General features: G+C 43.7%; 1 protein-coding gene across 1 annotated transcript in view; it reads right to left on the bottom strand.

Annotated features, from left to right (window-relative positions):
- Positions 1-24,579, bottom strand: part of LOC137308149 (cyclic nucleotide-gated channel beta-3-like) — a 194,398-nt gene extending 169,819 nt beyond the window's left edge. Inside the window, 5 exon segments of the mRNA XM_067977037.1 lie at positions 7,958-8,108; positions 21,491-21,581; positions 21,682-21,763; positions 24,023-24,162; positions 24,523-24,579. Of these exon segments, the coding sequence (XP_067833138.1) occupies positions 7,958-8,108; positions 21,491-21,581; positions 21,682-21,763; positions 24,023-24,162; positions 24,523-24,579 (521 nt within the window).
- Between the last annotated feature and the right edge of the window lie 392 nt (positions 24,580-24,971).

Raw genomic sequence — 24,971 nt, 5'->3', positions numbered from 1 at the left:
AACATCTGTCATCATGCTTAATATTGCCTTCTTTTCTCTTACAGGGCCTTCAGTGACTGCCGTGATGGCGGAGGGTGATTCCTCAGAGGACCTGCCGGCCTCTGAGGGGACACCGTCACATCTGAGCGAGCCATCCACCAGCACAGATACACACACCTCGGTGGGTCCCCGCCCTCACTTAGTTGGGGTTGCACATGGTGAGTCACCGCACACATGTGAGCACGAGCAGATACTGGTGGCAGGGGCCATTGTGGAGAGTCCGTGTCGGTGGGAGCACTCTTCTCCGGGCTCTGCTCAGCTGGACCCAGATGCTGATCCCTGGGGCCATCCATGAAAAGGAGTATGATTGAGGGGCAGCAGCCAGGGAATGAAGGAATCGTGGCAGCTGCCAGGGAATCTGGTGTACACGTGAAGGAATCTCTTGTGGTGGTCACAGATGAGCTGAGTGTTGATGGAGTGATAGCCCTTCCTGGTTTGTATGGAGGTGCTCGTATTGCTATATGGGTGCAATTGATTACACCCTGCACCCATGGGAAGCCAGCCACAGCGTGGAATCCCACTGCCCTCTCCGTCTGGCTGAGGTCATCCTTGGGGAAGTTGGCGTAGTGTGAGGCCTTGCGAAACAAGCCGTCGGTGACCTGCCTTATGCACTTCTGTGCAGACGACTGAGAGACTCCGGCGATGTCCCCGGTGGCACCCAGGAACGATTCGGAGGTGAAGAAGTTGAGGGCAGTGGTGACTTTGACAGCGACAGGTAAGGAAATGCTGCTCAGGCCAGCCAGGAACAGCTCGGCATGAAGGAGGCTGCAGATGTCCGCGACTACCTGCGACCGAGCCTCCGTATGCACTGCTCCTCAGAGAGGTCCAGGAAGCTGAGCCTCGGTCTGTAGACCCTGGTACGAGGGTAGTGCCTCCTGCGACGTTGCTCTCTCTGTTGTTGCCCTCCGTGCTAGTGCCTGTGGTGCAGCAGTGTGTTGTGGAGCTCCACGTGGCGGAGGTGGATGGCATGCCTGGTGAGGCTGGTGATGTTGCTCATCCTCGGATGAAGTGATGAATGCAGCTATGGTGCCCCCCATCCTGACGGTGTGAGTTTGAGGGGGTCCGCAAAGTAGGTAAATATGTTTACACAGCAGAGTTTTGGGTATAAATTAAGAATTTTGAGTGGAAACACAAAGATCTTGCGGCCAAAATTTTGTCTGAAGTGACAGATTGCCCTGCTGCAATAAATGAGGTATTCCCCCCACCTGTCAAATAATCCTTTGCATCTCCCACTGGCTGTTGGCTGTCTGCTACAACAGGGAGTGTTTCCCAGCATGGAAAACATGCTGAGGATCCTTCAAAATTGCACCTCTACCAAAATCTCCTGTCAATGAGGTCTATCAAGTACCTCAACTATCTGCCTATCTGCCGGCTTTAATCGCCGGTGGGAGTCCTGCATTCGGGAGGTGCGCACACACCCGAACGCATCACTGGGGAACCCGAATGTCAGCGGGTTGGAGCCAGGCTCTGAACCCGCTCCAAGAATCCGCCATTTTACGAGCCCCCCCGCCACCAATGCACCTGCTTCGCCATCCGAAAAGCGCCCCCCTTATGTCCTCTTCACAACTTACTTTCCTACCTATCTTTGTGTCATCAGCAAATTTAGCTACCATACATTCAGTCCCTTCATCCAAGTCATTGATATAGATTGTAAATAGTTGAGGCCCAAGCATTGATCCCTGTGGCACTCCACTTGTTACATCTTGCGAACCTAAAAATGACCCATTTATGCCTACTCTCTGTTTCCTGTTAGCTAACCAATCCTTTATCCATGCTAATATGTTACCCCCTACACCGTGAGCTCTTATTTTGTGTAGGAGCCTTTGATATGGCACCTTACCAAAAGCCTTCTGGAAATCCAAGTACACCACATCCACAGGATCCCCTTTATCCATATTGCTTGTTACTACCTCAAAGAACTCTAATAAATTAGTCAAACACGACTTCCCTTTCAGAAAGCCATGTTGACACTGCCTGATTGCATTGAGATTTTCTAAGTGCCCTTCTATTACCTCCTTAATAATAGATTCTAGCATTTTCTCTTTGACAGATGCTAAACTAACTGGCCTGTAGTTTCCTGCTTTCTGTCTCCGTCCTTTCTTGAAAAGAAGAGTTACATTCGCTATTTTCCAATCTGATGGGACCATCCCAGAATCTGGGGAATTTTGGAAAATTAATACCAATGTATTTACTATCTCTGCAGTCACTTCTTTTAAGACCCTAGGATGAAGTCCGTCAGGACCTGGGGACTTGTCAGCTTTTAGTTCTAATATTTTTTTCAAAACCCTTTCCCTGGTGATTATAAATGTTTTAAGTTCCTCCCTCCCTTTCACCTCTTGATTCACAATTATTTCTGGCATGTTATTTGTATCCTCTACAGTGAAGACAGATGCAAAATATCTGTTCAATTCATCCACCATTTCCTTATTCTCCATTATTAATTCCCCAGACTCACTCTCTAGATGACCAACGCTCACTTTACTTACACTTTTCCTTTTTAAATACCTGTAGAAACACTTACAATCTGTTTTTTTATTTTTAGCTAGCTTTCTCTCGTACTCTAATTTCTCCCTCCTTATTATTCTTTTAGTCATTCTTTGCTGTCTTTTATATTCTGTCCAATCTTCTGACCTGCCACTAATCTTTGCGGAATTGTATGCCTTTTCTTTCAATTTCATACTATCTTTAACTTTCTTAGTTAGCCACAGATGGTACGTCCTTCCCCTAGAGTCTTTCTTTCTCACTGGAATGTATCTTTGCTGAGTGTTATGAAATATCTCATTAAATGTCTGCCACTGCATCATTAAGTTCCCAGTTCACTTTAGCCAGCTCTGTATTCATGCCCTCGTAATTGCCCTTATTTAAGTTAAAACACTAGTCTTAGACTTACTCTTCTCTCCCTCAAACTGAATGCGAAATTCAATCATATTGTGATCACTGCTACCTAGAGGCTCCTTTACAATGAAGTCATTAATTAATCCAGTCTCATTACACATTCCCACATCTAGAATAGCCTGCTCACTGGTTGGTTCTAGAATGTGCTGCTCTAAGAAACTGTCCCGAAAGCAGTCTATGAACTCATCTTCCAGGCTACCTTTGCCAATCAGATTCTTCCAATCTATATGTAGATTAAAATCACCCATGATTATCGCTGTTCCTTTCTCACAAGTCCCCATTATTTCTTCCTGTATACCCTGTCCTACAGTGTGATTACAGTTCGAGGGCCTATAAACTACTCCCACAAGTGACTTCTTGCCTTTACTATTTCTTATCTCCACCCAAACTGATTTCACATCTTGGTCTTTAGAACTAAGGTCATTTCTCTCTATTATACCCGTGTCATCCTTAATTTCTTTTTACTCATTCACGGGATGTGGGCGTCACTGGCAAGGCCAGCATTTATTGCCCATCCCTAATTGCCCTTGAGAAGGTGGTGGTGAGCTGCCTTCTTGAACCGCTGCAGTCCGTGTGGTGAAGGTTCTCCCACAGTGCTGTTAGGAAGGGAGTTCCAGGATTTTGACTCGGCGATGATGAAGGAACGGCGATATATCTCCAAGTCGGGATGGTGTGTGACTTGGAGGGGAACATGCAGGAGGTGTTGTTCCCATGTACCTGCTGCTTTTTTCCTTCTAGGTGGTAGAGGTCACGGGTTGGGGAGGTGCTGTCGAAGAAGCCTTGGCGAGTTGCTGCAGTGCATCCTGTGGATGGTACACACTGCAGCCACTGTGCGCCAGTGGTGAAGGGAGTGAATGTTTAGGGTGGTAGATGGGGTGCCAATCAAGCGGGCTGCTTTGCCTGGATGGTGTTGAGCTTCTTGAGTGTTGTTGGAGCTGCATTCATAATTAACAGAGCTACCCCTCCACCTTTTCCTAGCTTCCCAATTCCCCGATTTGGTGCTTCTAGGAATGAGCAGTGTAGGTAGCTCTAATTGGAAAATCATGTGGCCTGTGGCCTGTGATTCTTTTGGCCATTTAAATTAATAGATGGAAAATGAGGAATTCCAGGCTTGTATTTTTCCGACTGATGCTCCCTGCAAATGCTGCTTCTCATTCGCAGTGCCTGATCTGAGAATCAATCCTCTATCAATTTTAATGCCAAAAGCTCCCACGGTGCTTCAGAAATTGATAAAGGTTAAAGGAACAGATTCTGAGCCTTGGAAGGAGAGATTAAAAGCTCGGCCAAAATAGATGGGTTTTGAGAAGGTTTTTAAAGAAGAAGAGATGAAAGTGTTTGGGAGGGTGTTCCAGAAAGAGGGACTGAGGCAGCTGAAGACTCTGCCACCATTGGTGGAGGAAGGGAGGGGAAAAGTCACAAATGACCAAAGTCTGAAGACCGAAGAGTGAGGGAGGGGATATAAGGCTGGAGGTGTTTTCAGAGATAAGGTGGGGAAAGGCACTTGAGGATTTGAAGATAACCAGAAGGATTTTAAATTTAATTTGTTGGGAGACGGATAGCTCGTGTAAGTTAGTAAGGAAGTGGCTAATTCGTGAGCGAGACTTAGTGAGGGGCAGGACAAGAGTGCCTGCATTTGGATAAGTTGGAGGTTTTGATGAATGGAGCGTGGCCCCAGAATACCACTGCGGTGTTCTGCTGGCTGTAGAGTGGTGGAACTGACCCTAAGGTTACTCGAACAGAAAGGTCCAGATCCCATCCCAAATTACATGGACCAGGCCATGGGGGTCGGGTGCTTCAGCGGTGGCTGCCCTGATGAGCTGTGTGGAATATCAGAGTGACATCATGCCACTTTGATGTGGCAGAGGAGGCCCAGGAAGGGCCCAGTGATAAAATGGGCCCAGAAGTCTTCAGCTTCTTGGGAAGCCAACGGGGAACCGTTTGCAGATAATTGATCCCCATCAGAGTCGATTACTTGTGATTTGTGGGTTAGCATCAAGAAAAATAACCATGAAAGCCTTCAGTTTGTCACAAAAACCTTACGGAAGGCAGCCTTCCACCCCTACCTGTATGCCGCCCTGTTGTACACATACAGCGGAAAGTTCAGTTAATAAGAAAAAAATCAGATGGACCTATCAGAAAAGACCCAGACACTGTATCAGGATGAGACTAAGGCAATCTCTGCTCAGTCGACCCTGCAAAGTTTTCCTCACTAATATCTGGGAGCTGGTGCCTAAGTTGGAACAGCTGTTCCACAGACTAGTCAAGCATTAGCCTAACATGGTTATATTCACAGAATCATATTAGCCAACATATCAGTCTCCTCCATCACTATCCCTGGGTGCGCCTTTACCACCGGTAGGATAGACCCACCAGATGTGACTTTCATAGCTTTTTATGCCAAAATGTGCATTGGTGTCCCATTAACACACTCTGCCACGCAAAATAATAATGAATCTATCCAGGTGACAGCATAGTGTTGATGCAGATGGCACTAAAATTACAACCAGCACACAGCAAAGTATTAAATAGGGCCCAATATTTGGAGGATGGTTACTTCATGGTGTAGTACAATTAGACCAAAACAAAATCCTCTTTCTTTGATTTCACACAGCCTAGCTACTCAATGATAGTGCATTCAGTTCACTCATTGGTGTAAAAGGAAATGTAGCTGAAGATATTTTTGAATCTGAATCAAGCCAATTTAGGTCAATTGGGACTTTTCTGAATTTCCCAGTTAGGATTATTTGCATCTTCATCCACCACCTAATCTGTTCTATGTAAGTGCAGAGACAGCTGTTGTGACCGATAGCACTTAAGCTACCAATAAAATCTATCATATTGCAAAGAAACTCAAATCTCAACATCCAGAAAATGGAAATCAGAATTCACATCTACTTAAAAACAGCATGAAATATTTCATCACTGTCAAGATATTATTTATTTTCTAGTGGACCCTTAACCTATGTTTAATTAGTTATGAAACAGAACAGTTATTCCTGCTTTAACACATCAAAATTATCTTTGTTTTATTTTGTGATCAAGGTGAGGAATATCAATGTCAATGAATAGAAAGTGTTTGCAATCCATCAGTATTGAACATTTCCAGGTGAGTATTGCAAAGGCCAGACACAGATTAAAGTTCCATTTCCATTATTCCAACAACAAATCGCAATGGCAAATTGAATAGTAGCACCTCGTGGTCTCGGTGTAAATTTTTATATTTACCAGATCAGCTAGTCCTACAGATTAACAATATAGTGACAATTATGTCAAATCACATGCAACTTTAACCTATGAACTAAGACTTCCAGGAACTGTGCAATGACAAAGCTATTTAGTGGATGCATTGGTGATCATCTTCCAAAATTCTATAGACTCTGAAACAGTTTCTACAGATTGGAGGGTGGCAAATGTAACCCCACTATTTAAAAAAGGAGGGAGAGAAAAAACAGGGAATTACAGACCAGTTAGCCTAACATCAGTAGTGGGGAAAATGCTAGAGTCTATTATAAAAGATGTGATTACAGAATACTTGGAGGGCATTAACGGGATTGGACAAAGTCAGCATGGGTTTATGAAAGGGAAATCATGCTTAACAAATCTACTGGAGTTTTTTGAGGATGTAACTAGTAGAATAGAAAGGGGAGAACTAGTGGATGTGGTGTATTTGGATTTTCAGAAGGCTTTTGATAAGGTCCCACACAAGAGGTTAGTGTGCACAATTAAAGCACATGGGATTGGGGGGAATATACTGGCATGGATTGAGAATTGGTTGACAGACAGGAAACAGAGAGTAGGAATAAACGGGTCTTTTTCTGGGTGGCAGGCAGTGACTAGTGGGGTACCGCAGGGATCAGTGCTTGGGCCCCAGCCATTTCCAAATATCTCAATGATTTGGATGAGGGAACTGAATGTAACATTTCCAAGTTTGCAGACGACACAAAGCTGGGGTGGAATGTGAGCTGTGAGGAGGATGCAAAGAGGCTCCAATGTGATTTAGACAAGTTGGGTGAGTGGGCAAGAACATGGCAGATGCAGTATAACATGGATAAATGTGAGGTTATCCACTTTGGTCGTAAAAACAGAAAGGCAGATTATTATCTGAATGGTGATAGAGTGGGAAAAGAGGAGGTGCAATGAGACCTGGGCGTCCTTGTACACCAGTCACTGAAAGCGAGCATTCAGGTGCAACAAGCAGTTAGGAAGGCAAATGGTATGTTGGCCTTCATTGCAAAAGGATTTGAGTACAGGAACAGGGATGTCTTACTGCAGTTATACAGGGCCTTGGTGTGAGACCACATCTGGAGTATTGTGTGCAGTTTTGGTCTCTTTATCTGAGGAAGGATGTCCTTGCCATGGAGGGAGTGAAATGAAGGTTTACCAGACTGATTCCTGAGATGGCAGGACTGACGTATGAGGAGAGATTCGATAGACAAGGCCTATATTCACTAGAATTTAGAAGAATGAGAGGTGATCTCGTCGAAACATATAACATTTTAACAGGACTAGACAGACTAGATGCAGGGGGGATGTTCCCGATGGCTGGGGAGTCCAGAACCAAGGGTCACAGTCTCATGATACGGGGTATGCCATTTAGAACCGAGATGAGGAGAAATTTCTTCACTCAGAGGGTGGTGAACCTGTGGAATTCTGTACCACAGAAGGCAGTGGAGGCCAAGTCATTAGATGTATTCACGAAGGAGATAGATATATTTCTTAACGCTAAATGGATCAAGGGATATGGGGAAAAAATGGGAACAGGGTACTGAGTTAGACGATCAGCCACGATCATTTTGAATGGCGGAGCAGGCCCGAAGGGCTGAATGGCCTACTCTTGCTCCTATTTTCTATGTTTCTATGTTTCACTCGGGCATGTTTCTAGTACAACTATCATTTTAGCTTTATATCGGCTAACTATGTACTTTATTAAAAAATATTAAAGAATAAGATGAAGAAATTTAATGGCATCTCGAACACTTGTGCATATCAAGGTGTTAATGCGTGTTAGCTGAGTGCTACTTACTTAAATCCAGCTTCTTCTTCATTTGTTGCTGGTTCTATTAGTATGCTTGATTTGGGCCTCTGAAATGGCTCTGCATGGATAGCTTCATTTGCTGCCTGGGACTTTGGTTCTTCAGTACTTTTCCAAGAAGGAGGAGGCTGAGAAGTTGCTGCTGTAAAAATGTTATTTTTTTGCATTAAAGCAAATGCACCCACGTATTTGAGATACATCATTATGCTATATCTTTCATCATTTAAAAAAAAGTATTTCAAAATTGAATTATACATTGGCATTAAAACCAATATTTTTCAGTTAAAACATATAATTATATACTTTCAAATATGAATATTAGAGCCGTGAAATTTCTAAACATTTAATGCAACAGAACTGTGGAGCCATAATTAATTGCTTTACAGGACTATAGTGCATCAATATTGCCCTGAGGGTTACCAAAGAAATATTTTTGCGGCATTATGATACAGAATGCATTTGGTAACATAGGGAGCCATGTGATGTCAGTATTTGTTAAGTAGTACTACTCTCCGGCTACAATCACATATTGGTTCTTCAGTCACACATTCAATTCACTGAACAGCCTCTAAAGCCAGTGGCACTTTTGTTACACACATTCCGATCAAAATACATCTGACTTCACTTCAGTTATTTTTAAACAAAGAATCTGGGCAAGTTTTCAAGCCTCAGTAACTATAGATTAAGACCTATTTTGGGAATTTCATGAATATTACACTATAAATTTTCAATTTAAAACAGCCTTAGAATGCTGTCAGCGCTTATAGATCTTGCAATAGTTGAGACACGTTCCATCAAATACACTAACAGTTGGAGTGCTGGGAATATTTTCGTCGACAGTGCTATCAAGAGGCACTTACTCACCAATAACCTGCTCACTGATGCTCAGTTTGGGTTCCGCCAGGACCACTCAGCTCCAGACCTCATTACAGCCTTGGTCCAAACACGGACAAAAGAGCTGAATTCCAGAGGTGAGGTGAGAGTAACTGCCCTTGACATCAAGGCAGCATTTGACCGAGTGTGGCACCAAGGCGCCCTAGTAAAATTGAAGTAAATGGGAATCAGGGGGAAAACTCTCCAGTGGCGAGTCATACCTAGCACAAAGGAAGATGGTAGTGGTCCCAAACCCACGACCTCTACCACCTAGAAGGACAAAGAGAGCAGGAACATGGGAACAACACCACTTGCACGTTCCCCTCCAAGTCACACACCATCCCAACTTGGAAATATATTGCCGTTCCTTCATCGTCGCTGGGTCAAAATCCTGGAACTCCCTTCCTAACAGCACTGTGGGAGAACCTTCACCACACGGACTGTAGCGGTTCAAGAAGGCGGCTCACCACCACCTTCTCAAGGGCAATTAGGGATGGGCAATAAATGCCGGCCTCGCCAGCGACGCCCACATCCCATGAACGAATAAAAAAAAATTAGACAAGGTATTGTGATGTCACTCCTCAGGGCTCCCAATTTCCCTAGAACTAAGAAAACTCCACAAAATGGCAACTCCAAAAATGTTTAATGTATATTTAAAATAGTTTTGGAACATAATAATTTAAAATATATAGGAGCTCTCTTTTATTGAGGAGTACTCTATGACAACAGCATTATATGTTTTTTGAAAAAAATGAATAATGGATAGATAAAAACTAAAATGTAGTTGTTTTTGTCTCGCTCTTTTTTTTCTTCCCATCCTCTATTGAAAATGTTCACTCCTTTGTGGGCTATGCTTCCACAGATGCCAGTCACACTCTGGTTCCTCCACCAAGTAGCCATGATTTATGTGTGAGCCTCATTCGACCACGGGACATTACATGATCTCTGACCCATTTTCTCCTACATAATTCAGGGCACTGTGGCCAAATGTAGCTCCACAACTGAGATCAACTAATTCATCGCAGACACAGGATTAAACCTTGGATCTTCCTGTCTATATGGCTCAGCTACTGATGGGTAAAACTGGCTGAGCCATCAGAGAAACCCCCTTTGTTTATTCAGGTTTAATTTTTTTGAAAAGGAGTACTGATAGTTAGTTTTTGTCTTTTAACTTCTTGAACTGCTACATAACATCATTATTTTGTAACTGTGTACTGTATTCAACCATTTGCTTCTGTCCTTTCTTCACTCTCTCACGGTACGTTTATTATGGCATTTATATTACAACATTATATTACAACTGGGCACAACCCATGTGATTAATATCATATTTACTGTAGGAACCACCTTGGAACAAGTGTTGGTACTGTTTATAATGTGAGCTAGATTTGACAAAAGCCAAACAATGGTGCAAATCCATAATTCCCATATATACAGTTGCAAAAAAGTCACAAAAACACATGCACATTTGTAATCTTGTGCACATGCAGTTACTGCAAAGTTGTGTTTGTGACTCCATCACACTGACCATAGACCTTTCCCAGAGTTAGGAAAAAGTAAAAATGGACTAAGAGCTTAGTCCACCTATGGCCAGAAAAAAAGAGGGCCCGATGAAAAGTGCTGCTGGTGGCAACTATGCAACTTTACCTCTGGTACCATTTTGACTTTTGTGGCTGGGAGTTAATCCTTTCTTAAGATGACTTATCTCCTCTGGTGGCACATGGTTCCATCTCACTTACACTGCAGCACTGACTCACAAGCTCCAGCGGGACTCAGAGGCAAAGTGTCACTGGAGGCAAAGATAAATGGATGGTGCTGGCAATGCTGGATACCAGTGGCTGCCAGTTTTTTCTGCTCTTGGCTGGGTGAGCTCTCAATCTGCCTTACAGGTCAGAAATTTGGTTTGTACATTGCTGGCCTTGCCAGACCCAGCTCCTCTGACTTCGGGGAAAGACTGCAGCCAGAAAATTAAAGCCAAAAAAGTGGATTTTGATCAACTATGCATGTGCAATAAGCAACTTTTTCCGTTGGAAGTAGTGCAGTAATATAAACATAATAGATTACAGCAGTTTAGAGATAGGACTTGTAATATAAATGAGTTTGCCCAATATGTTTCTAGGACCTCTGAAAACAAAACTCTGCCAGAGGCAAACAAGAATGGCTGCCTCCAGTGGCATTGGAAGACTTTGGCTACCATTTTTCCCAGGTACAGGCTGACTTCTTAGGCCAATAATTTAGTAACTTCATTAATAGTCAGTACAGCCTTCTCCCAAGTGGAGATATTCTACAGCTGTATCTCTCAGCCTATACGTTGGCTGTCTCCAACTCTGGATTGTTGTTGTTCCCTACTTCCTCCTGCCACTCCACCATGGGTGCATGGTCTTTCAGTTACTCTGTCCTGTTCTTTAACATTCTCTTCTAAAACCACTACCTAGGAAGAGAGGGTTGTCCTATGAAGGGAGGTTGAGTAGAATGGGCCTATACTCTCTGGAGTTTAGAAGAATGAGAGGTGATCTCATTCAAATATATAATATTATGAGGGGGCTTGACAGGGTAGATGCTGAGAGATTGCTTCCCCTGGCTAGAAAGTCTAGAACTAGGGAGCATAATCACAGGATATGGGGTCGGGCATTCAAGAATGAGATGAGGAGGAATTTCTTCATGCAGAAGTTTGTGAATCTTTGGAATTCTTTACCCCAGAGGGCTATGGATGCTGATTCATTGAATATATTCAAGGCTGAGATGGATAGATTTTTGGACTCTAGGGGGAACAAGGGATATGGGTATTGGGCGGTAAAGTGGTGTTGAGGTCAAAGGTCAGCCATGATCTGATTGAATGGCGGAGCAGGCTCGAGGGGCCATATGGCCTACTCCGGCTCCTATTTTTTATGTTCTTATGTTCACCTACCCTTCACCCTCCTTGAAAAGCCTCTTAAAAACCACGCCTTTGCAGATCCCCTTAATCTTTCCTATCTTCTTCTAGCTCCACCACAAAGTCCGTTCTCTAACCCTCTGTCCCTCTCCCTGGCCACTGTCTGAGGCTGCACCAGACCATTCGCAACCTTGGTGTAATATTTTACCCTGAGATGAGCTTCCGACTTCATATCCGCTCCATCACCAAAACCGCCTACTTCCAACTCCGTAACACTGCCAGTCTCTGCCCCTGCCTCAGCTCATCTGCTGCTGAAACCCTCATCCATGTCTTTGCTACCTCTATACTTAGCTATTCCAATGCTGTCCTAGCCGCCTCCCATCTTCCACCCCCTCACAAACTTGAGCTCATCCAAAACTCTGCTGCCCGTATCCTAACTCGCACCAAGTCCCCTTCACCCATTGCCCCTGTGGTCGTTGACCTACATTGGCTCCCGGTCTGGCAATGCTTCGATTTTAAAGTTCTCATCCTTGTTTTCAAATCCCTCTATGGCCTTGTCCTTCCCTAGCTCTGTAGCCTCCTCCAGCCCTACAACCTTCGAGATCTCTATGTTCCTCCAATTCTGGCCTCTTGCGCATCCCTGAATTTAATCACTCCACTATTGGCGGCCATGCCTTCAGCTAGCTAGGCTCTAAGCTCTGGAATTCCCTCCCTAAACCTTTCTGCCTCTCTACCTCTCTCTCCTCCTTTAAGATGCTCCTTAAAACCTACCTCTTTGACCAAACTTTTGGTGACCTGTTCTAATATCTCCTTATGTGACTCGGTGTCAAATTCTATTTGATATCGCTCCTGTGAAGCGTCTTGGGACGTTTTACTACATTAAAGGCACTATATAAGTGCAAGTTGTTGTTGTTGTAGTAGTAGTAGTCATCATCCTCTTCCCCTTGTACCGTGCTCTGAGATGTTCTTTTGTCTGGATTAGGTAAAGCTGCAAATTATTGTTGTTGATGTTGGGGAAGGTCTGTGATAGAAAAAGCAACTCATAATCATAGCTTTTGAATAACTTTGTGTGTAGAAATGTATTCATACACAGTGGTTTCAATATTTCCCCTAATGTTCTCGATCTGCTTTGTAATCAAGGTGAATTTAGAGCATCATTAGCCTCACCACACTGCGGATAGAAATGTATCATTGGATATGGGTGGGATGTGGCAGGGGGACACTAAAATACCTCTGATCAAAAATTGGAAAATCCTTTTTCTCCATAATTAATGATTTGGTAATAAAATCATAACTTAGAACTGTGAAATAGGTAATTTTTCTGAAAATGCAATTTTGTTAGTGGGATTTTAGTTGAAGAGAAAACAAGGATTTTCCCATTTTTCATTAAAAGAGGAAATTCACCTTCCAGGTGAGCTGTTTCTAGTATTCCCTTCTTTCTCTTTACTACACAATGTATAGACTCGGGAGTGGATCCTATAAAGAGAGCCGGAGAACCAAGCGCTGAGCACTCGGGAGCGGAGCCTTTAAAGAGAGAGTAGGAGAACTGGGAGCTGAGCATTCGGGAGCGGAGCCTATAAAAAGAGAGAGTGGGAGAACCAGCACCGCAGCACTTGGGAGTGGAGCCTATAAAGAGAATGGGAGAACCGGGAGCTGAGCACTTGGGAGTGGAGCCTATAAAGAGAATGGGAGAACCGGGAGCTGAGCACTTGGGAGTGGAGCCTATAAAGAGAATGGGAGAACCGGGAGCTGAGCACTTGGGAGTGGAGCCTATAAAGAGAATGGGAGAACCGGGAGCTGAGCACTTGGCAGAACAAACGCACAGAGAAATCTGAGTAATTGACGTCACAGTCAAAGCGGAGGGAGGAGCAGCGGGACCGTAGGAACTCAAGCTAAGTGTTTAATTTATTATACACATTCTAATTTTAAATATCGAACCTAAATAAATAGTTAATAAGTGAATATATAAATAAATAATCAGTTTAATTAATTAGATCCAAGGGGATAGGATAAACTAAGAAGGGGATACCAACATTAAAGGGTTCCGAAATGCATTAAATAAATATCTGGTATACACAAATAATAAATAATAAAAAGCCAGATTAGTTACAAATTAATTTATATCAATCTAATCCTTCAATTAATTAATACTATACCTCAAGGGTTTTTTTTTTTAGCTCTAGAAATAAATTACTGCTAACAATAAAAAAATAAATAGACTAAAAATGGCAGTGCAGGCAGTATGCCGGGATTGTAGCATGTGGGAATTTGTGGACAGCACGACTGTCCCAGACTGCCACATCTGCAGGAAATATCTCTGCCTTGAGTCACTCCAGCTCAGAGTCATTTAACTGGAGCGTGAGTTAGACAATGTGACACCTGGAAGGGGAGAGTGTAACAGTCAGTCAGCAGGGAGGGGGAACCTAGGGGAGGTAGAGAAGGAGGTCCTGCAGACTCTGGTCCTATCCAACAGTTACAATGTACTTGATAGCTGTGAGGATAAGGAGAAAGACTATAGGGCGGACAGCTACAATGTTGACCTAGGCACCATTGAGCAGAGGGCTGTCCAAAGGGTGGAGGAGCAGAATAGAAACTTAGTAGTTGCAGGAGATTCAATGATTAGAGGGATAGATAGCGTCCTCTGCAGCCACGATCGAGAGCTCCGAAGGGTGTGTTGCCTTCCTGGTGCCATGGTAAGGGATATTTCGATGCGACTGGAAAGGCATTTGAAACAGGAGGGGGAAGATCCGGTTGTCATGGTCCATGTCAGGACCAATGACATAGGGAAGAAAAGGGAGGAGGTCCTGCTGAGGGACTATCAGGAGTCAGGAGCTAAATTAAAAAGCAGGACCTCAAGGGTGGTAATCTCAGGATTATTCTGTTTCTATTCTGCTTCTCCACCCTTTGGACAGCCCTTTGCTCGATGGTGCTTAGGTCAACATTGTAGCTGTCCGCCCTACAGTCTTACTCCTTATCCTCACAGCTATCAAGTACATTGTACCTGTTGGATGGGACCAGTGTCTGCAGGACCTCCTTCTCTACCTCCCCTAGGTTCCCCCTCCCTGCTGACTGACAGTTACACTCTCCCCTTTTGGGTTTTAGAGTGTCTCTAACTCGCGCTCCAGCTCAACGTGCCACGTGCTAATTGGCATAGGGGAAAAACAGATCAGGAAGGTGAACACGTGGCTAAAGGAATGTTGTGGGAAGGAGAGATTCCATTTTATGGCACCAGTACTGGGACAAGTGGGAGATATACAGTTGGGATAGGTTGTACATGAACTGGGCTGGGACCAAGGTCCTAGTGGAAAGGATAAATAGGGTGGTAAAAAGGATTTTAAACTAATAAATGGGTGTGGGGGGGTGGGGGGGGTAGTGGGGGAGGACTCATTCAGAAACAATTGTAAAAATGATAGTTTAAAGATAACAAAAAGGGATAAGAACAGCGTTCAGGTCACAAACAGTGATATAGATACTCCAGGTGAAGGGAATACTAAAATAACCAAAATAGTTACAACAGGAGTAACAAATCAGAAAGGTCCTTCATTGTCGCTGGGTCAAAATCCTGGAACTCCCTTCCTAACAGCACTGTGGGAGAACCGTCACCACATGGACTGCAGCGGTTCAAGAAGGCGGCTCACCACCACCTTCTCGAGGGCAATTAGGGATGGGCAATAAATGCCGGCCTTGCCAGCAACGCCCACATCCCTTGAACGAATAAAAAAAAACAGTGTGAGAAAGACAGCATCAAGGCAGAAGGACAGGTTAGGGTCTCTTGCCCAAATAAGAGTTTTATATACTAACGCACAGAGTATAAGAAATAAATTGAGTGAATTAGAGGCTCCGATACAACTTAGAGGGTATGACATGGTGGCCATTACTGAGACATTGCTGCAAGCTGGTCATGATTGGGAGTTAAATATTCCAGGTTATAAGGTCTTTAGAAACAATAGGTAAACTGGAAGAGGAGGAGGGGTAGCCTTATTGATTAAAGATACAATTAGAGCATTAGTAAGAAAAGATATATGTAAAGGAAAGCAATCAGCAAATACTCTATGGTTAGAGCAAGAGAGGACTTAAACTATAATGGGAGTTGTCTACAGGCCTCCGAATGGCGGCAATGAAATGGCAGCATATATTAATTCAGAGATTAGAGAGGCTTGTAGTAAAAGCAAGCTTTTCATATAGATTGGGAAGAGCAGAGTAGCTCAAGTCAGAAAGGTAGTGAATTTGTGCATTCAAGATAGTTTTCTGGAGCAATATTTTCTAGAACCAACAAGAGCGCAGGCCATATCAGATTTAGTAATGAGTAATGAGCCACATTTAATTAATAATCTAACAGTAAGGGAACATTTATCTAAGAGTGATCATAATATGATCGAATTTAATGTTAGGTTTGAAAAGGAGAAACGTAAAACAGTTACTAAGACTCTAGATTTTGGTAAAGCTAACTTTAACAGGATAAGACAGAGACTGATGATAGCAAATTGGTCAAAATTGTTATTGGGTAAAACTACAGATGAACAGTGGGAAGTGTTCAAAAAAGAATTTAGCTTAATACAGGACCAGTACATACCCCTAAGGGGCAAGAGCTCTACTTACCAAATAAAACAGCCATGGTCAACAAAAGAGTTGAGAGATAACATAACACTAAAGGAAATAGCATACAAAAGTGCAAAGAATCGTGTAGATCCAGGGGACTGGGAGAGATATAAAGAACAGCAAAGGAAGACAGAAAAGATAGTAAGAGCTGCAAAAAGGGAATTCAAAAAGAAATGTGTGAGGGATATTAAGATGAACACAAAAAGTTTTTACAATTATATTAAAAGGGTAATATGGGCCCTTTAAAAAACAGATCCAGGTAATACTGCAAATGAAAATAAGGCAGACTTGTTGAATAATTATTTTGTGTCAGCCTTCACAGTAGACCTGACATTCCAGGGAAACTAATAATGAATCAAGGACTGGAACTCACTAAAGTTAACATAAGCAAGAAAACAGTATTAGAAAAAATAACGGCACTAAAGAATGTCAAATCCCCAGGACCTGATGGTTTCCACCCAGGGTTTTAAAGGAAATAGGTGAGGAAATTGCAGATGCTTTAGCCATAATCTTCCAAAACTCTCTCGATTCAGGAATTGTCCCTTTAGATTGGAAAATTGCAAATGTAACTCCATTATTTAAGAAAGGTGAGAGAGAGAAACCAAGAAATTATAGACCCATTAGTCTAACATCTGTTGTGAGGAAGTTATTGAAATCTGTAATTAACGATCGGGTGACTGAGCACGTAGAGAAATTTGAGCTGATTACAACAACAACTTTAATTTATATAGCGCCTTTAATGTAGCAAAACATCCCAAGGCGCTTCACAGGAGCATTATCAAAAAAAAATTGACACTGAGTCAGATAAGGAGATATTAGTATAGGTGACCAAAAAAAGAGGTAGGTTTTAAGGAGGGTCTTAAAGGAGGAGAGATTGGTAGAGAGCCAGCAAGGTTTAGGGAAGGAATTCCAGAGCTTAGGGCCTGAGCTGCTGAAGCACAGCCGCCAGTGGTGGAGTGATTAAAATCGGGGATGTGCAAGAAGCCAGAATTAGAGGAGCGCAGAGATCTCGAAAGGTTGTAAGGCTGGAGAAGGTTACAGAGGCTGTGGAGGGATTTGAAAACACGGATGAGAATTTTAAAATCGAGGTATTGCCGGACCGGGAGCCAATGTAGGTCAGGGAGCACAGGGGTGATGGGTGAATGGGACTTGGTGTGAGTTAGGATACGGGCAGCAGAGTTTTGGATGAGCTCAAGTTTATGGCTGGCGGAAGATGGTAGGCCAGCCAGGAGAGCATTAGAATAGTGAAGTCTAGAGGTAACAAAGACATGGATGAGGGTTTCAGCAGCAGATGAGCTGAGGGAGAGGCGGAGACGGGCAATGTTACGGAGGTGGAAGTAGGCGGTCTTGGCGATGGGGCGGATATGTAGTCAGAAGCTCATCTCAGGGTCAAATAAGATGGCTGCGAATGGTCTGGTTCAGCCTCAGACAGTGGCCTGGGAGAGGGATGGAGTCGGTGGCTAGGAAATGGAGTTTGTGGCGGGGACAATGGATTTGGTCTTCCCAATATTTAGTTGGAGGACAAGCAGCGTGACAAATCAGACTTGGTAGAGGGGTTGAGAGAGGTGGTGGTGAGGTAGAGCTGAGAGAGAGCCACCATGGATTTGTAAAGATTAGGCCATGTCTAACGCATCTAATTGAATTTTTTGAGGAAGTAACTAAAGTAATAGACAGGGGAATGTCTATGGATGTAGTTTATTTGGACTTCCAGAAGGCAATCAGTAAGGTTCCACATAAGAGACTTAGCTAAAATTAAAGCTCATGGAATTGAAGGCAAATTATTGACCTGGTTAGGAGATTGACTAGGTAGTAGAAGACAGAGAGTAGGGATAATGGGTGTGCATTTTAATTGGAAGGAAGTGACTGTCCCACAAGAATCTGTGGTGGAGCCTCAACTATTCACTATATTTATTAATGACTTAGAAAACACAATAGAGAGCCATATATCCAAGTTTGCTGATGACAAAGATTGTTGGCACAATAAATAGTGTAAACGGGAGCATAAAATTACAAAGAGACATTGATAGATTAAGTGTGTGGACAAAACTGTGGCAGATGGATTTCAGCGCAGGTAAGTGTGAGTTCATCCATTTTGGACCAAAAATGAATAGATCCAAGTATTTTTTAAATGATAAAAACCTAGGAACAGTGGAGGTCCAAAGAGATTTAGGGGTCCATGTACACAGATCACTAAAATGTAGTTGTCAGGTACAAAAAATAATCAAAAAGGCTAATGGAATATTAGCCTTTATATCTAGAAGGAAGGAAGTTTTGCTACAGCTATACAAAGCCCTGGTTAGGCCACATCTGGAATACTGTGTACAGTTCTGGGCACCGCACCTTAGAAAGGATTTTTTGTCTTGGAAGGGGTGCAGTGCAGATTCACCAGAATGTTACCAGGGCTGCAAGGGTTAAATTAAGAGGAGAGAATACATGAATTAAGCTTGTATTCCTTGGAATGTAGGTTACGTAGTGATTTCATTAAGGTTTTTAGGATTTTGAAAGGAATTGAAAGGGTGGATAGAGAGAAACTTTTTCCTCTAGTGGGGGAGTCTAGGACAAGGGGACATAACCTTAAAATCAGAGCCAGGTCATTCAGGAGAGAAATTAGGAAACACTTCTTCATGCTAATAGTGGTAGAAGTATGGAACTCTCTCCCACAAAGAGCAATAGATGCTAGCTCAATTAATAATTTTAAATCTGAGATTGATAGATATTTGCTAGCCATGGATATTAAGGGATATGGAGCCAAGGTGGTTAAATGGAGTTAGGATACAGATCAGCCATGATCTTATTGAATGGCGAAATAGGCTTGAGGGCCTGAATGGTTGAATACTGTTCTTATGTTCCTATGTACACAGCCACCAATATTCAGTGGGTCCTTCACTTGCACTCATTTTGATCTAACTCTGATCAACTGCTACAGTCTCAATTTCTGTTAAGATACATTTCTTGTTGTTACAAGGACAATTAATATTTGCAGAAATAATTGTCCTCAAATTTACAAACGCTGACATTAAGAATTCACCCAGAACTGGTTCAATGTGATTATCTTTGATCAGTTGTCTCACTATATTTGTTGTCTCCCGTCACAGTCTATTTATGGCAACTTTTTTCTGTGGTTCACACCAAGTTTATTAAACCATTGTCCATTTTTGTGTCTCTTGTTTGTCATGAAATACAACTTGCATTTTCTTCTTTTTTCTGCACAGATGTGATGTGGAAGGTACTCTTTTGTGCATAAGTCATTCTATAGTTTGCGCTAGGGTTTTTTTAACCTTATGTTTAGCAATTTCAGACATATTTTAGATATGAATGTATTTTTACTTTTCATATTGAATTATTGTCTACTCCAAAACATTTAACAGTCTCATTTATTACCTGCTTGCTATAGGCTACAGTACGTAGTATTTGCTTAACTTAGTTCAATTTGTTCAGTGCCTCCACTGTTTTCTGTATGTCTTCTACACATGTGCCTTTAGTAATGTACTCAGTTTCTATAGGGATAACTCTGTAATCCAGTACTCCCAGCATGAAAGCCCCATTTGAAGGGAGCATAGGTCAGCCTAAATTATCGTAGCCCCAATAGCATTGATAAATCCTGGGGTATGCAGTAGGATGGTGATCAATATGTAGCTGGGTGAAGGTAGGTACCAGGATTGGGTGGGAACAGGCTGTCCAGGACCTGTTGCTACTCTCACGGAGGTTGGAGATTGACTCTGTAAGGGAGTGTAGGTGTTGAAGCCTGGGACTGGCATGTTGGATGGAGTGGGTGACCTGGGATTTGGGAGTGTAGTGTGTATGCTAAAAGATATAAGAGCTGATTTTCATGATCTTTGAAAATGCTCATTTCCCAAGTGAGTAAAAAGAAGGCTTGGCTTGCTCCTGCAGGGCCATTGATGGCATGTAAATGAAATAGTAGGGGGGAATTCCTGGCCTCTCACCACTTTTTCCTGTAGTTACGGCTATGTGGTGCCCAGACGCAGATGTGCCCCAAGAAGCTGGCAGAGGGCTTGCACTGCAACCCTCCAGCAGGAGCAGGAGCCCAGTACGAAATTTTTTAAGTACGCACTTAGCAGATCTTCAGGACTTGGGGCCTTTTAGTTGCTGTTCTCCAGCCTCAAGATGTCAGTCGGGAATGCAACCACATGTCTCCTCCCTCTTGTCCCAGCACAGGGCCCTGTCAGGGGGCAAGCCTATGCCAGAAATATGCCCGGGCCAAGACAGGTGCTGTACATTTCACATGTGCTGCTCCTATTAGGCTCCATGCAGGAAAATCAGCCCATTTTTTTAATAATTAAGAAATGAAAGTGATTAGAACAAGCTATATACTGAAGGTAAGGCTTTTAAGAAGATTTTTTTGGGACCTGTTTGCTTCACTAAAAAACATTGTTTGTAATTAAACTAAAGTGGAACTCAATATAGATCACAAACAGAAAAAACCCCTGCATATTCTGGAAATCTTAAATAAAAACAGAAAAGTCTAGAAATATACAACAGGTCCAACAGCATTCGAAAAGAGAAAAGATGGGCTGAAGTTCATCAGAAGTTCTGATGAAGAGTCTACACCTGAAATATTAACTTATCTTCTCTTTTCAGTTTCTGACAGACCTGTGGTGTATTTCATGTAATTTCAGTTAATATCAGACTAAGTTCATGTCTGTTACTCTTACTATGAAAAATGTCAAATTTGTAACAAAACATCACAATCTCACCTTGTGCTGCAATATACGCCATTCTGAGTATAAGAGTGAGCACCAGGAATTGTCTGCCACAGTGACACCTGTTGCTGTTGTTGAAACAAAACTCACTTATAGCTCCTAACTCACATCTGTGCTATGATTAGGTGGGAAAAGAGTAGCAAAATTGTGTATTCATGATTTATTTTAGAATAAAAGTACTTTTCATTTTTGTTAAACAGATTAATTGTTAATTTACTCTAAAGGTTCCTCTATGCTCAAGAAATACATCTTCAACCTTTCTTGCTTACAATTATGCCAACAGAGACAAAACCGGTAAACAGCCTATGGACCTTTTATCCTACAGATCAATGGTTCAATATTTTGGTGAAATTAATCAAAAGTAGAACTAAACTGAATGGCCATACAAGGCAAAGATTCTATCTTTAATTCTTGCAGTAGATCGGTCCTAAGCATATTGACATTATTGATGACCCAGACCTTGCTTCTGCTGAGTGTACGTGGGAGCTATTGTGATCTCTGTATCTTTTCCCTCAGTATTCCTGGAGTCATTTTCTGTTGTTTTACTTTCCTACAAAGAAGAAATTAAACAAAGAAAAAAAGCGACATGTGATATTTATATAGTGACAATAACAGAAACCAGTGGAAAAGTCAATTAGTTGTACACTAACCTGTTCCGTTGACTTTTGATCTTCCTGCTGACGTCTAGCATTTTGAATGTCCTTTGTCTCGTGGTGATTTGGTGTAACTTTTCTAAACCCAAACGATAGTTTACTAAACATTTTGTGGCAATGCGTTTGCAGCACCAACAAAAACAATCTAAATGTGCTTTCCTAAGTACGTCTAAAGAAATCAAATGAGATTGTAACTATAATCGCGGCTTACTCTGGATTAATCTCTCACAGACCCAGCTCTCTCAGGGAGTTTCCAGCATAAAGGCTTAGGCTTATTTTAGAATACGCCAAGCCCGTTTTTCCCCTCAAGTTTTCTCCCTTACTCACTTGAAGACATGGGGCTCGATTTTACCGTCGGGTTTCCTGTGGGTTTCCAGCGGGGGGACCCCAAAAATCCCGATATCCAGTCACGTGACGGGAACCTGCCACGATCCTGCCCACTTCCGGGTTCCCCGATGACGTGCGGGGGTGCGTGCGTGGCCCCCGCTGGTGGGAATCCCGCAGGCAATTAAAGCCAGCGGGATGCCACGAGGTTATTTATTTCGCTTGTTTAGGTCATTAACTGACCTGATTAAGGGACTGTGTGTGATTTTGGGGAAACATGGGACTGTTTCACACACTGGGGGAAACAGTCCTAGTTGAACTGGACGTGTTGCAGCTGTCAGCCTGTGGCAGCTGCAAAGGTCCATTTGACAGGTGCGGGGGGAGACCCTCACCCATTGCAGGAGGCCGCTCTGTCACTTGGGACAAAGTGTGGCCTCCACCACCCTCCTCCGGATGGTCAAAGTCACCAACCTGCACACTCACCCCGGGGTCCGGAGACATGTGCCTACCTTGCGGACCCCCTCAGATGTACATATTGCGGATGGGGGCCGCCGTAGCTGCAGTCATGACCCCCTCGGAGGGCGAACAGCATCACCAGCCTCGCCATCCACGCCGTCCACCTCTGACACGTGGAGCTCCACAACAGAGTGCTGTGACACATCCACCTGTACAGCAGGAGGGAGGGCTACTGCAGAGAGAGACGCGTCGCAGAGGGCACTACCCTCGCCACAGGGTCCACAGACCAAGGCTCAGCTTCCTGGACCTCTCTGAGCAGCAGTGCACACGGAGGCTCAGAGTCACTCGACATGTAGTCGTGGAGATCTGCAGGCTCTTTCATGCCGAGCTGCTCCTGGCTGGCCCCAGCACCATCTGCTTACCTGTCGCTGCCAAAGTCACCACTGCCCTCCACAACTTCTCCTCCGCATCCTTCCAGGGTGCAGCCGGGTACACCGCCGATGTCTCTCAGTCGTCTGCGCGGAAGAGCCCTGCAAATACACCTGCACCTACTCTGCAGTAACACAATGGGTGGCATCAGTGGTGGGTCCTCATAGTGATACCCAGGAGCGGGCATTATTGCACACAACAGACAGGATTCGCGGAGACATGGCAGTAGTGGTGCCAATATAATATGTAATGTGCGTTGGTCAGAAATTCAATATAAGTAACAACCATGACAAACCCTCCATCACCCTTGTGCATCCCCTTCATGCTCACGACACATTTGCCTTATGCTGCCTACTGCACATATGTGAAACATGCCCTGTGGCTGCAGCACAGGTAGTGGCAGGTTGAGTGAGGCTGGCCGTGAAAGAGATGCACGAGAGGGTGAGTATGAGATAGAGCCATGAGATTGTATGAGGATTGGGTTGAGTGGTAGTGGCGGGATGAGTACTGGCGAGGTGAGTAAGTGCAGGTAAGATGAGGATGGGGTTTGAGTGGGTATGAGGGGTGATGTGACAGAGTAGTGTTGGCAGTGCCGAAGGAGATGTGGGGTGGGGGCGGTGTTGTGGCAGACGGAGTGTAGGGGAAAGAGTAAGTGTTCTCACTGTGGCTGACCTACTGCGGTCATTGGAGCGCCTCCTGCACTGTATGCAGGTGGTCGATATGTTGGTGGTGCACGTGACCCCCTCTGCCACCTCGAGTCAGGCCTTCTTGGTGGCAGAGGCAGGCCGCTTCCTCCCGCCCGCCGGGTGGAAGATCTCTGTCCTCCCCCTCCTCCTCACCCCATCTGATGATACCTGGGGTGAGGCATCATTAAACTGGGAGCAGCCTTCCCCCTGGGCTGCTCCATGCTGTAATTTGTTCCATTGGTTGCAGCATCTGTCAGTGGAGGACTGCCCCTTTAACTAGAGAGCCTCCAGCTGACAGATCGTACTGCGCATGCGCAGCCCGCCCGACGCGCAGAACAGCAGTGCGGACCCCGGAGGAGCAGGTAAATGATTCCAATTAGTGCATTGCCTGCTACGATCGCGCGGGCAACCCACTAATTTCACCGGGCGCGGAGGCCACGCACCCGAAACCCAACCCGCCGGAAACCCGCAGGCCTGCTAAAATCAGGCCCGAAGTGTCTATGTCTGAGCTGCAAGTATGAATGGTGATGATTGGCACTGTGTGAATAGTTCTATGTCCATGCCCTGAAGACCACTTGATTCTCTATGGCATATGGAACATCATTAGTAGCTCTGTTCATATGCTGTTAAAGGTTTTTCCACTACTTGCTCCGCTCCTTGCATTTTTGTTCTGTGTAGGTTTGGCTTTTAAATATAAGAGCATTGCAATTAAGACAGACAGGCTTGCCACTTGGTATTACTTTCATGCATTTACCTCGCTCAGTATTGCCTTTATTTCATTTGTATCTTTAACAACTCAGCTTTAACTGCATTCCCAATATATGTCCTGCAACTCAGTGGATGTACTTCATCTCCATATAAAATTGGATGATCTGATGTCTTCCTTTTTGTTCAATTTGGTACATTTCATTTCTTTCAATTGTTTGTAAGAGTGTTGCCTCACCTTGGTGCTCTTTTTCAAGTCATAATACTTCCTGCAAATCTCTTCCCAAATCGTCATAGTGGTTGATCCCAAGTTGTCCAGTCTGCCACATATTACCACACTCTTAAGGACTACAAACCTACAATATGCTGACCTGTGTTCCTGTGAGCACCACTCCTATCCATGACCATCCGATCACTGAAACAGCCCTTTAGTGTTTAGTACAAATTTATGTACTGACCACTAAGTTCATGACATTTTTCTAAAGATGCAAGATAGCAAGGTCTTCACATCCCAGCCAGCGAAACAAAATTTCAACATTTTTGTTGTGCCATTTTTCAAAAGTTTGTTACACTGCACAGCTCGATGAATCAAAATATTCATAATTTATGAGTTAAGTGGCAACTCTGCGTTACCACAGATGCATTGTTCCCTCTACGGAATTAAACAAAATAATTTGCAGCAAAATC

This window comes from Heptranchias perlo, chromosome 3, assembly GCF_035084215.1.
Source record: "Heptranchias perlo isolate sHepPer1 chromosome 3, sHepPer1.hap1, whole genome shotgun sequence".
Taxonomy (NCBI): Eukaryota; Metazoa; Chordata; class Chondrichthyes; order Hexanchiformes; family Hexanchidae; genus Heptranchias; species Heptranchias perlo.
Note: the sequence above shows the minus strand (reverse complement) of the source record. Positions and strands in the feature narration are given on the sequence as shown.